The 13,027-nt window shown below is 44.1% G+C and overlaps 2 protein-coding genes across 6 annotated transcripts; one reads left to right on the plus strand and one right to left on the minus strand.

The window, feature by feature from the left end:
- The first annotated feature begins 1 nt into the window (after window position 1).
- Window positions 2–2,837, plus strand: mtif3 (mitochondrial translational initiation factor 3). Of its 2 annotated transcripts, none has more exons than XM_037086587.1 (4): window positions 2–159; window positions 1,155–1,614; window positions 1,745–1,896; window positions 2,033–2,837. In XM_037086587.1, the coding sequence occupies exons 2-4, from the start codon at window positions 1,158–1,160 to the stop codon at window positions 2,255–2,257; spliced, it is 834 nt and encodes a 277-aa protein (XP_036942482.1). In that variant the 5' UTR covers window positions 2–159; window positions 1,155–1,157; the 3' UTR covers window positions 2,258–2,837. The 2 variants fall into 2 exon arrangements, with proteins under 2 accessions (XP_036942482.1, XP_036942483.1); XM_037086588.1 differs by lacking the exon at window positions 2–159 and adding an exon at window positions 185–613.
- On the minus strand, window positions 2,758–12,335 carry heca (hdc homolog, cell cycle regulator). Of its 4 annotated transcripts, none has more exons than XM_037086582.1 (5): window positions 11,876–12,335; window positions 7,583–8,636; window positions 5,855–6,054; window positions 4,727–4,881; window positions 2,758–3,307 (listed from the first exon to the last, which is right to left on the minus strand). In XM_037086582.1, the coding sequence occupies exons 1-5, from the start codon at window positions 12,015–12,017 to the stop codon at window positions 3,143–3,145; spliced, it is 1,716 nt and encodes a 571-aa protein (XP_036942477.1). In that variant the 5' UTR covers window positions 12,018–12,335; the 3' UTR covers window positions 2,758–3,142. The 4 variants fall into 4 exon arrangements, with proteins under 4 accessions (XP_036942477.1, XP_036942481.1, XP_036942478.1 ...); XM_037086586.1 differs by having other exon boundaries at window positions 5,888–6,054; window positions 7,583–8,630; window positions 11,876–12,334; XM_037086583.1 differs by having other exon boundaries at window positions 7,583–8,630; window positions 11,876–12,334.
- Window positions 12,336–13,027: the final 692 nt, after the last annotated feature.

Below are 13,027 nucleotides of genomic sequence, written 5' to 3' on the forward strand. Positions count from 1 at the left end.
TCTCGCTCAGATGACGTGAAGAAGTGCATGGCGGAAGAACGAGACCCAGCAGTCACCCTGCAGACCCTGAAACAGACCGAAAGAAAGCATGAGTGCACGACATTGATCCACAGCGAGTAAAACAACAGAAGAAAAACAACACGCGTTTGGGGAGGATTGGTGTGTAAAAGCTCTGATTTGACCTTGTGCGCACGCGTTAATGTTTTCACCACCAGCACTCGGTGTCAGTGAACAAGTTGAGACGTGCAGGACAGCTTGTACAAAATGCCAACGAGCCTGATGGTGGATTAACTCAAATGACAGTTGTTGCCAGAACGTTAAGATAGCATTAAACTCAGCCTGGATGACTGCGAACAGCTCTCTCGGTCATCTCCGGACCCGCGTCTGAAATCATACATTTTAATATTGACATGTCAGTTCCACACGCAGTTCAACGCGATGCTGGGGCTGCTGTGCTTTTTTCGATTAATTAGGGTTTTCTAGTCAGTTCGGCGTAATGTCAGAGGGGAAATTTCGATTAAATATTATATAGCGTTTACGGAGCCTCTGATAGTCACGACCGCACCTCACTGACAAGCAAATACGTGTAAAACCTCCAAAAGGAAGTGATGAAGTAAGTGTGGTGTAAGCCGAATATCACATTGGACCATGGCGGTTTGGGAGATGTCTTTATTTGTGATGTGTGGGGTGTGTTCAGTGACTGAAAAGTAAGACACACTTCAATAGGCATATTTTTTAATGGGGGCCGGTGAGGGGGTGTGTGTTAAGTAAAGTAGAAAATGATTTGACATCTGTATGAACTGTGTCAAAGGTGCCCAGCTCACATGGGCCTAAAAGATGATGCTGGCATGACTAACAGAGGCAAGAGAAAGCACGAGGAAAGCACGACAACTTGTGTATCTTTGTGTCCAGCAGATTAAATCTGATTCAAACCCACCCCATTACACACAAACACCCTCTTACATTGATGGTGAGCGTCTGGCAGAAACACTTATGTACACAGCCTTGTATGGAAATATGTGCTGTAATCTACACTCATCCTGTCATTTTCAGGAGATATCTTTCAGAAGTGCTTGCAGATCGTGAAAATATAAAATGATTGCCCGCCCTTGATCACATCTAGCGGCCCATTTGTCCCTCCTCTTCTCATCTAGGCCATGTCTGCAGGTTGTCTGAGATGGATGCTAAGCCAAACAGTGAGGGCTGCGTGCGGCGGCGGCTCTGGCTACTGGACCCCGGCATCAAGATTTACCATATCCAGTGACAGATCTAACATCGCTGCTTCCTCCTGGAGATGGTCTCCATTCTCCACCACTGTGGAGGAAGACACAGACCAGACTCCTGCACCGAAGAAAAAAAAGAATCCTCATGGCGGCGCCACGGTCGGCTCCGTTGGCCGTAAGATCCCTGAGCAGCATATACAGGTGATAAGTGAAGCGGGAGAGAACTTGGGCACAATGCACCGTGCAGATGTGATCAGAATCATGGATGAGAAGGGGCTCAAGCTGGTGCTGCTCAATCAGAACAAAGATCCTCCTGTCTACAAGCTCATGAGCGGCAAACAGATCCATGAAGAGCAGCTGAGACTGAGGGAGAAACAGAAAGCAAAAGCAGGTGTGTGGTGTCCCCACAGAGGTCTATATCACAACTTAGTTCAATACAGTGGTTCTCAACCTGGAGTCAGACATAGTTGCTTGTATTGCCGATTTGTGACGATGATAAACTGTCTTTATTCTCTCTGCAGCCCCTGTGCAAGTGAAAGAGCTCACCTTTTCATCGGGCATCGCACCTCATGACCTCACTACCAAGTGGAAACAAGTGGAGAGCTGGCTGGAGAAGAAGCACCACGTTAGAATTACTCTGCGATCAGGACGAGCGGCCCCAGATGTCAACTTGGTGAGGGGGAACTTACTTTTCAGTAGGACAGTAGGGAGATGAGAGTCAATACGGGATTCATGGTCAAAACCTTTTACTTCTTTCTGTCATATCTTAAAGATTTGCTGTTGTTTTGTGTTTTTTATATTTTCCATAGGACGCATCTCTGGGCCAGATGGTGCAACAAATGGGGATGACGGTAGGATTTGTTTCCAAACCGACAGTCATACGTAACGGCCAGGCAGCCATGTGCATCCTGCGACCGCCCTCACCAAAAGAACTGTCACAAAAGAACAACCTGTCAGCCGACTCCAGTTCGAAAACCTCGCAGAGCAAACCTGAAAGCAAGACGGACACAACAGAAGAGTCTGCACAGCAGTGAACCGATGGAAATAAAACATTTTCACACGCAAAAAAACCCTCCACAGACTGGTTTTAATTCCCGATTCAGGCTTGACTTGTAGAGTGCTGTTTTGGTTTTCAAGAAAGCTCAGGTGTGTCGTAATGAGGCATCAAACAAAACAGCCATTAGAGATTAGTCCTTGGACAGTGTCATCTTTGTGAGCCGTGTCGAGAGCTACACTGGCACCAAAAAAGTCTTGTGTATGTGCGGAGCTGAAGTCCTTTTTATAATTTCATGAAGCCCAATATCTATCTATAATCTATAAACTGTGGCCGTTTTAGATAGTTTAAAAGCCTGATGATGACCAGGCAATACAACTGGGGCATCTATGTGAAGTGCTTGAGGATCAACCTTGATGAGCTTGATGACGATCTTCGCAATATTGTGTCCAAATTGTCTGAAAGAGGGAGTCGCTCCTGTCGTCAGCGCTGAGTAAGTGTTTCAGATGAGAGGAAAATATCAAACCCAACAACAGCGCATATTTTTTCTCTGCTTTATTCAAGATTCATCTTTTATGTTGTCTGTAAAAAATAAAAAATAAAAGCAAATTTGGCGTACAGATACATTCACTTTGTCACAGATAAACGTGTTTGTTTGACTCAAGTGTCAGTCCCCACACTTTATCAACCCCTTTCTCTTTCAACAGCAGAGATACTGTCCTGGAGCTTTTCATTTAAGAAACGAAAGTCAATCTTTTCCTATACATAAAAAAAAAAAAAAAAGAAAGAAATTAAAAAAAAAGAGAGAACTTAAAAACATCAAACCACCTTAAGGCCCAAAAAAAAATAAAAATCTTTCCTAGATTGTGTTAGAAAAAAAAAATGAAACAAAAGCAGCTGAACTAACATGCATGAACAGCATTTGTCAATATGCCTCGAGTACTTTGTAGGAGGAGAAAGGTTTAACAAAGTGATAGTCCAGGTTGCCGCAGTGAGGGCACTGCTGGACGTTGCTGTACTCGGAGAAATACTGCATCCCGACTCGAACGTCCACCACCGGCTTCCCGCAGTGTTTACAGTTGAGACGAGCCTGAGGACACACACAGGTCAATTACAACATACATGGACGTTAAAGAGTAACTCCGCTATTTTTTTTTTACACAGGTCAGAGTGCTGTAAAGTAGTATAAAGCCTTTCGTGGCTCCAGAGGAAGGCTGCATGGAATCTGAGAAATTGCCTCCAATGATATCACTCATATCCCTTTCACACTGGCCGAAATACCCACTTGCATCCGGCTTTTGTCTTCAAAGTGGATGTGAGTTATCTGGATTTACTCCCTGGTCAGTTCACTCTGCAGTAGTCAGCAGTTCACAACCGCAGTGGTGTAAACACAACACCAAGGTGGACACGCTAATTTACCCTTCTCAGGCGCAGTGCTGTGGCGTGTGTCGATGTTAACAGCCGTTGGCTTGTTGATACCTTTCCATCCATCTCTTTAAAGCAGCACTCGGACGTCGTTCAGTCTGCGCTGATACTAAAAAAACTCTACTGTACCGTTCGCAAGTCCAACTCATCAGAGCTCAAACAGAGGCGAGATGACTCCCTATTCACTAACTGAATATTATTGATTGAGACCAAAACAAGTTTAACGTCTTCTGGATGTAATCTGATGAGGTTTTAATTCATTTTTGCAGCCCTGACTGTAATGGAGTACAGCTCCACCAACTCCTGAGGGAAATATCTAATACCTTATCATTTTAGCTCCTAAATGTTCCACTATGATCACCAGCTAGTCGCTAACTGCGTCTGTCTGCTCTTTGGTGGACAGGTGGCTCACAGGCTGGACACGCTGGATGTGTGAGAAAGGCACGTGCGAGCCGTTACATCTCGCTTTTCATTTCGGCGTCCATGTTAACAGGGTTAATGTCGACACCACGTCATATCGACATCATGCCAGCGTTTCACTACAGTTTTAATGTCTGTTTCTGCAGAATACTTAACAGAATACACACAACAAGTGAAGAGCAGTTTTGTTTTCCTGTGCACTCTCTCTATATTCTTCTCCCTCCCGCTTTCTCGCTCTTCCAGCGGGGGTAAATTAAAATCACCTCATCATACTTACTGCTAATTATCAAACGCGGATTCCATGTAAACAGATGGTGGGGCAGGAGCTGTGCTGCTGCAGCAACACTGCCTGTGTGAACACAAACACGCGAGCGAGCAGCAGCCACGCACTACACAAGCGTCCAGTGTGGCTGTTACTGCAGGTGTATGAGAGCTTTCTTTATACTGGAAACAGATGCCTGCTGTGGGCGGAAATAGGTGGATAAGAAAGTCACACCGAATCCAAACGAGAATGTTCTCAGGACAGAAAACCAAAACAATGAGCTAAAAGACACCAAAACACCCCATTACGCTGAGGGGTAATGGTATTTTTGGGTGATGTTCCGTCAACACAAACAGCCCCTCTCACTCAGTCGTTTGTTCCGTTGCTAATCAGGGTTCCTACCTGGCAACACGGGGACGCGGCCAGTATATCGTAGGTGTACATGGTGCCCAGCTGGTGCCAGCTCCCGTCCCAGCGTGACTTGCACTTGATGCAGACGATCTTGTGGACGCCTTCTAAACAGTCCACACAGATGGCGTACAGGTGCATTAACCTGCCTGTTAGAAATTTTAAAAAAAAAGATAATTAGGCATTACGTTTACTAAATAACAACTCAGTTTGACTTCAGGCTAAAATAACAAACTGCTGATCACTTTGTTTGCCCTTTACCAGCGACTGAGACACTGATTATTATGGTGATGCCTGTAACTAGAATGAAACTTTCTCAGCTCTGCACAGCGCCTGCATGGAGGACTCTGTGTCCCAAAACTGCACGGAAACGGTTGCAAGCCATATTTTTTAATCCGCACTTTAAACCTCTTACAACTGAAGTGATGGTGGAAATACAATGATTCCCAAAACTGGTCCCAAGAGAGTTTGAGAGTTCTGGCGTGTTTTCAGCGAACTTGTGCTGGAAAACAAGTCCCTCTAAAACTGCTCGGTAAAGCAAACACATTCACTTCCACTCCCATCATGACCAAAAAAAAAAAAAAAAAAAGCTCCAGTCCTCTTGAGAGTCTTGAGAAAGAACAAAAAAAAAACAATTTTGGGCAAAAACTTGGCGTGATTTCGCCACCTCTCTTTCCTCTGCATTTATATTCTGCCTGACGCAGAGGCCTGAACACTGGAACCAATAATCCTTTCGCTCTGATGCATATCAAGGACTATACATATCAAAGCTTGTGGGTCAGCACATCAAAGAGGCTCCGTGCAGCCGCGGTGCTAATTCGCATTCATGTTGGACAGTGCAGAAGCCAGCAGAAAGCCTTCTATGTCACAGTACGGGCTCACTGATGGATTAACCAGTCATAATTTGTGTATACAGAAAGTAAACAGACACAATTTGAACACTTTAGACAGGAAGTGGATAATTGCACCAATAACTTTTGTGAGTAACACAAATGGATTAAACTACCCTGTCACAATACAATCTTGTGTCATTTAATGATATGAATTGAATCTTGAAATGAATGTACACACTATATAGACATTGTTTTTAAGCTATATTAGGTTTTTGTAAAACAATCTCACTTCTCATGCCATGATCTTCAAACCCGCTCTGACCTTGGAGGTGGCAGGGGACGTCGTACTCGATCTCGTCGTGGCGCGAGGGGCTGAGAAACAAAGTCCCGTCCACCAGGGGGAACTGTTCGAACACGGGCAGCGCTCGGTGGCACAGCGCGCAGTTGACCACGTTCCTCTGGCTCGCGCTGAGGGCTGACAGAATAAACCTACAGGACGCAATATGGGCGACATATTTCAGACAACATTATTAAAGGGGAATTACAGTTTATTTTTGTTCAAACCCGGGTTCTATTTCGACACATTTTGGTGTTTAAAGGACACAAAAAGATTTGGAATTGTTCCAGTACATCGCCTCCGATGGCAGCCGCTACACAGGCTACAACAACTGGAAAGTAATCCTTAAGTATGTCCACTAAAAGCGATTCTTTGTGCCAGTGAAGAGCTCAGATCATTATTCTCAACAACATGCTGACAACATCATGGCAAGGACGCCGACAGAGACGAACCTAATCCTGTTTGTTTAGCCAGAAACAGCTGCCTCGTCATTCTGGGGAAAATCCACCAATCTCCATTTGTAGAAACACTCATTTTATCATCATATAAACACAGTTAATTCAAACTTGGAAAAACTCAAAAAATAACGTCTTTGTTTGTCTTTTCACTGTTCCAACAATCAGCAACTGTGTGTGTGTGTGTGTGTGTGTGTGTGTGTGTGTGTGTGTGTGTGTGAGAGATGTCAAACTCTTCTGTCTCTGCAGGCTGTATATCTGCTGTCCGATCTCCCTCCTGCTCCTGTCCCGATCACTAACTGAGAGTTTATCACTGAGAGAAGCCTCTTTTACATAACATTTCATTAAAATGTAATTCATTGTTGTACAACACATTCAAAATAAAGTTTCCAGTGTTTATTGTCCGACCGCCTCAGTACTCATTAACAAGAGTTGCTTTGGACTTTTGGACCTTTGTACAAAACGAGTTATTCAAATTTGACATCTTTATTATTTTCTAACATATTGACAAAATTAAGTTGTTTTTTTTCTTTCAAAACACTGAGCTGAATGAATCTGCTGCTGAGAGTGTGAAAGAAGCACGACGATTGGTGCTACCAGGCTTCCCAGCATGCATTGTGTGAGTGCTGCAACTCTCCACAGACCCCACTGTTTGGAAGTTTGGGAAGAATAGACTGGATGGAAACCTGCTGTGTGTCTTTAACAAATGTTAGGTTAAGTTCTTTTCAATATAATGAACTCAATGTGAGCCACGATGAAGGTTAGTACTGAATGCAGCCCCAACCTCGCAGCTGACTCACATTCTTTTAGACCAACTTCTGTGCACGAGTGATTCAACCGGCAGTATTTTCAAAGTTTCTTTCTTTCGAGGTCGATACCGACTTTCAAACCGAGACGATGTAAGTTAAAGCAAATCTGTCACGTTTGAGAATAAGGCTGTTGATTCAACTTGCATCTTTAGCCTTTAAAACTTATTTTCTCTCAGATCCAGTTTAACATATTGAAAAACTCACCTTTGAGATGACTTTAAACTAACCAATTTAAAGGTCTCATATTTGTGGGGGGTGAGATATAAAGCATGTCTAGGTGCCTTAAAAGCATTTCAATATTTTCTCGCAGACATCCTAAATAAAAATATGAACTGGGAAAATGAACATAGTTTGGGACATTTAAGTTCAGTTTGAAGGCACGAGAGAAATCACGGCGGAAGTGTTTGACAGTGCACCTGCGCAGCTCCTCTCCCTGGCCTGCCTGGGCGTCGTCCTCCATGCGGACGTGGTAGGTGTTGAGTTTGTGTCGAGGTATGTGGGTGAGGAGCTCCGAGAGGTCCAGCCTCCTCAGGAACTGCACTGGGTGAGTGTGGGTGCCGTCGCCCACGCTGCCGGAGGTGAGCCGGTGGTGGAGCGGGAGGGCGAAGGACAGCGGCAGGGGGAGGACGGACCCCGAGTCGAGGTGAGCCCCGCCGCCGGGGGCCCCCATCGAGCAGCCGCCGCCCCGACCCAGAGCGCCCCCGATCAGGAGGTGCTTCCTCTGCGGGTCCATGTGGACGGCTGATTTGAGGAACTCTCCGAGCGGACGGGAGCCTCGTAGTCCTGCTCCTCCGCCTCCTGGTCCGAGGGCAGCGGTGGGGGAGAAAGGGAAACCAGTTGGAGGAGACTGCCCAGGAGAGTCACAGGGAGACTTCTGAGGGGGCCCCAGACCGAAGGGCCCTCCTGCAGCAAATGCTCCTCCTGCTGCTCCCCTCTCTGAAGAGTTCTGACGGTCCACTGATTGTCTCCGAGGTAACTCCTGACTGGAGGCTCTGTGGGACAGTTTACCTCCACCTACTGCTCCTCCTGGTAGCTTGCTTTTCTTGGGCTCCTCGCAAAGCCCGTCCCCGGCCCCTACGGCCCCCCCAGCGGCCCCGTTCCTGCCCGCGCTCCTCTCCGGCGGCTTCTTCTTGCGCTCGTCCTGCATGCGTTTCACCTGATACCAGTCGGTGTCTTTCTTTAGATGGCCCTGGCCGCATCGGCAGGAGCAGAACCTGAAGGCCAGGTCGTAGCCCTTCTTGGTCCACATGTTCTGCCGGCACTGCTTCTCGTTCCAGGACCGCGCTCGCCCGATGCAGTTGAACTGGACGAGGATGGAGCTCTCCCACTCGTAGAAGCACTGCAGGTGCATCCAGTTGCCGTACGGGCAGAGCTCGTTGTTGCAAAGCACCCGCTGGTAGTCGTCCTTCTCCAGGTCGATGGGACGGGCCAGGCTGCAGCCGAGGGGGGTCGCACACTGGCCCTCTGGATCAGTAAAGACAAAAGGAGGGGAAGAGAGAATTAAATGTCATGTTCTCATCACAGTTTCCCACAAAAGCCTGATTTATTCACATGCATGCTGTCAGTTGATCCAATAATGGATCTCTTAACGGCACAGATTTAACTGGACAACGGAGAAACCACCCCAAGCTATATTTTTTGCTAGATCCCCGTCATCGTCAACTCGATGTGAGGTGAAAAAAAAAAAAAAGAAAAAATGTTAACAGAGAGATTCCGGCGTCCTCGCTGCCTCCTCGCCATCGATTTATGAAATTCAACTAGGCCACCGAAGCCTGTGAGCAGCTCTCTATTCAAGCGCTGCCAATCGTCAAGTCTGGATGTGAATCAAGCAAATGTGGGCACACAGTCTCCACAAGAAGTAGCTCATGATAATACACTGTGGGTGTGTGTGTGTGTGTGTGTGTGTGTGTGTGGTGGGGGGGCCGTTTCCTCTCTCCTTTTCCGGTACTTCAATTCTTTTCTCTCTCTCTCTCTCTCTCTCTCTCTAAAGTCACCGCACAGGAGATAAAATATAGTTTCCCATTCATTTTTAGCTCAATGCATCATTTTATTGGAGAAGTGCTGTTGACACAGAAACCCAGGAACAGACAACAACTTCATAAAGATACTGTCTAAGTTGACTTTACAATGCACTATAACATATTTTATGTTCTTATAACAATGGTAACACTTGTAGGTAAATCGTATATAATATATAATATATCTTATTAACTATTTTTGTGTATTTTGACATCACTGCAAATGAGGGGAACCTCAATGATTTCTGAGGCTTAAATAAAGGTTTGAATTCAAATGTATAAACCATTTCTAAAGTTGTTTGAATATAAGTTGTGTTTACAAATACATTTTTTATTTTATTAATCATTTACAAAGTATCACACACTTCAGTTTCAATGGGTTGTTAACAGTTAAAATAAATATTTACTAAAGTTTAACTGAAGGTGAAATATTTGAGACGAAACAAATAGGGGCGGCATATCACCTGAGTAACTAACTGCTGCAAACTGTACTCGTGTATGACTGTACCTACTGTTAGCTTGTTAGCTCAATTAGCTGTCTAGAATGCATACTCCAAACAAATAGGGGCAGCATATGACCTGAGTTGCTGGTTGGTTTTCATGCCTGGGGCTAGCTGGTTAGCATGCTAACTTCAGTAAGTTAACTCTACAAAACAATACAGAGACATCTTGAATGTCAAAACTGTTATTACTTCACATTCTGGAAAAAAAACAAAAAAAAAACAAAACAAACAACTTTTAATACATTTTGGTTGGCTTTAAACTAAAATTTAACTATAAACTATAAATTTACCATTCATTCATACCAAGATATACATACATTTTATGTAGGGTCTCAACTGCAGGTTTATTTTCTGTGTGAGTGTATTATTGATTCATCAATTAATTTCTAGTCAACATAATTTTATTGTCCAACCAAGAGTATCAAATTCAAAGATAACTTGGTTTGCTTTCCTTTAAGACAAGACAGGGCAGCATATCTAACATATTTTTACATATATTTATCATAATAACATATTTGAGAGGCTGGACAAAATGCTTGAAAATGTAAATACCCAAAACAGCTGCTGATTAGTTGTTGTTGTTGGTTTATTTTTGGATTAACTTAAGAGGGCACTATGTAGATTTGGAGAAAAAATGTAAATATATACAATTCTAATCAGGTAATAATAAATAATACAAACTCATACATATGTATTGTATCCTTAACTAAATAAATAAGCTGTACGGAGAGGAAAAATAAGATCTCCACAACACAGTTAGAAGTGAGACAGGTGGCAGGGTCCGCCGCACATAAACAAAGTAACACAGTATGAAACTGTGTTGTCCTTCAGTCATGGAAACAAACTGTTTATTTGTTTGGCTTGTTTAGGCACAAAAACTGAGTCAATGAAGATCTTTCTCTTCTGATTAAAATATCAGCCCCAAAACTGCACAGTGCACCTTTAATGATTGATATATTGTCGATTTAAACTTTACTTCATTGGAATGTTATCTACAATGACTAAAAAACACACTTTACTGTGCAGCTTTGCTTTTACAGGTTTACTTGATAAATGTTATAACCATGATATTAACTATCTTTGCCTTTACAGTTTAATGAATGTTATAATAACGTAATTATACATCTATATTGAGATCTGATAGTACTCATGGAACACGAACCACTAATATCGAAAATACTAAATAATATACCTGCACCTGATCTGAGATGCTGTTTTTCCACATACACGTCCGACTCAAGCCACATTTTGTTCCACATTTACATAGTGCAAGCCAAGCAGGACAACTTTTCCGAGTTTTAAGTCCGTGTTGGCTGAAGTTGAACTTGAGTGCGCAGACAAGCGGTGAGGTGTCAGTATTACCCTTGAGGAAGGCCACAACCAACAACTGTGTGGACGAAGTGCGCGTCAGGCGTCAGGAAAAGACAGCTGAGGCCTGCAGAGTAGCCTGCACAGCAAACATAACAGCCATCTAGCATTTATGCGGATGTAATGACATCCACATGAGTGTTGCATTGTGCCATTAAGAGTCTCTGAGGCTGCACATGACCACGAGGGATCTTATTTTCTTGGGTTTTAATCCTTTTCCCCCCCAGAGGATCTCGTGGCGCCAGCATCCATTCATAAATCCCACAAATTTAAAGATTTATTGCTTATCGTGCACAACTCAGACGTGTTGCAACCAAGACTAAAGGCGGTTTACAATAGTACACTACCTGTGCTACAATTCGGCTAGCATCCGACACATCAAGCAACACCTGTTTCGGCGATATTTAAACTTTTCTCATACTGTTCCTGCACCAAAACAAACCATGGTGGCCTTTCGAAAAATCTGCGTGATGCAATGACAGAAACAGAGGTTCCTGTCTAGGTGAGGACTAGCTGATTGCTGGTTCACAAATACACCCACGGCGAAAACAAAATCACTCTGTTCATACAAGGCCTCAAGTCGTGATCGACCATCACAGCCAGTGCGCTCCCGATAACGACAGAGCCCTTAAATTGACACGTTTTCAAATAGAAGTTTGGTACAGCGGTGGAACGAGGTGGCGGGAGGGGGACAGTGGCGCTTTGCAGCGTCCTGAGTGCATGTAAGTGACAGTCGCACAGACAAGACAGACAAGAGCTTCCCCAGGCAGGAAAGGCAGCATCACCAAACTTCTACATCTGCGTCCGTTTCCTCTCTTACCACTCGAGCGCTCGTTTCTGGGTGCAGCAGCAGCCGCGGCCGCGCCTCCTGTTGCGGCCGCACAGGCTCCATTTTCCTGCTCATCTCCGCTACTGTTGGTGCGTTTGCTTTTCTTTCCCTTGTTGTTCTTCTGGTTGGGCATTGTACTGGATTCGGATGTCAGTGTTATATTGTCGACCTCTATCAGCGGCTGCTGTCAACGCTGTGTGACATTTCTGTGGACTCCATGTCTGCAGTGTGTTTGCAGTGCTTCTCTCTTTGTGTTGTTGTTGTTGTTGTTGTTGTTGTTGTTGTTGTTGCTTGGCTGTCCTCGTGCACCGACAGGCAGGCTTCGTGCAGCCCTGACAGCACCAGTTAAGAGGAATAAGCTGCTATAACCTTTAAGAACGAAGGCGTGTCCGTCTCTTGTTTTGATTCCTGCTCCGCTGTTTTCTTCCACCCACCGACGTCACAGGACCCCGCCCCCGGCACTGGCCGTCAGCGAGCTATGCCGCGTTCCCGTCCTGTGGGAAAGCTCGGATTTTCCCGCTTCAAGTGCATGTGTCGCTATTTTAAACTTTAAAGGTGCACCAAGGAAGAGTTGTGCTGCTTGGCTTCTTGCACTTACTAAATATATGGAACAAATCTGGTTTAAATTGAACGTGTATATGGAAAAACAGCATCTCAGATCACGCATCGGTTATTGCATTTTAGTTATTAGTGGTTCAATATTTTAGGGTATCAGATCTCAATATAGATATTTAATAACCTTGCAATAACGTTTATCAAGTAAACCTGTCAAAGCAAAGCTGCACTCTTAAAGTGTGTTTTTTAGTCATTGTAGTTAACATTCCAATGACGTAAAGTTTAAATTAATAATATATCAATCGTTAAAGGTGCACTATGCAGTTTTGGGGAGTACATTTTAATCAGAGGAGAATGATCTTCACTGACTGCGTTTTTTTTTTTATTTTTTATTTTTTATGCCAAAATGAACTAAATTAACAAAGTGTCTTTGTTTTCATGGCTGAATAAACTGAATAAACAAACTGACCTCAAAGGCAACACAATGTCATACTGTGTTATTTTATTCATTCAGTTGATGATGTAAATATTACAATTCTGAGTTTGAATTTCTCTCCCAAATTTACATAAGGCCCCTTTGAGTTGATC

The sequence above is a fragment of the Acanthopagrus latus genome, chromosome 22 (genome assembly GCF_904848185.1).
Source record: "Acanthopagrus latus isolate v.2019 chromosome 22, fAcaLat1.1, whole genome shotgun sequence".
Taxonomy (NCBI): domain Eukaryota; kingdom Metazoa; phylum Chordata; class Actinopteri; order Spariformes; family Sparidae; genus Acanthopagrus; species Acanthopagrus latus.

Bases quoted from the DNA above. Each gene is read 5' to 3' on its own strand.
- mtif3 (XM_037086587.1), top strand. From the start codon at position 1,158: ATGTCTGCAGGTTGTCTGAGATGGATGCTAAGCCAAACAGTGAGGGCT. The intron at 1,615-1,744 runs GTGTGTGGTGTC...TTCTCTCTGCAG, and splicing joins GAAACAGAAAGCAAAAGCAG to CCCCTGTGCAAGTGAAAGAG. The intron at 1,897-2,032 runs GTGAGGGGGAAC...TATTTTCCATAG, and splicing joins CGGCCCCAGATGTCAACTTG to GACGCATCTCTGGGCCAGAT.
- heca (XM_037086582.1), bottom strand. From the start codon at position 12,017: ATGCCCAACCAGAAGAACAACAAGGGAAAGAAAAGCAAACGCACCAAC. The intron at 4,882-5,854 runs GTGAGATTGTTT...AATTTCTAACAG, and splicing joins TGAAGATCATGGCATGAGAA to GCAGGTTAATGCACCTGTAC. The intron at 3,308-4,726 runs GTAGGAACCCTG...GTGTGTCCTCAG, and splicing joins CCGCGTCCCCGTGTTGCCAG to GCTCGTCTCAACTGTAAACA.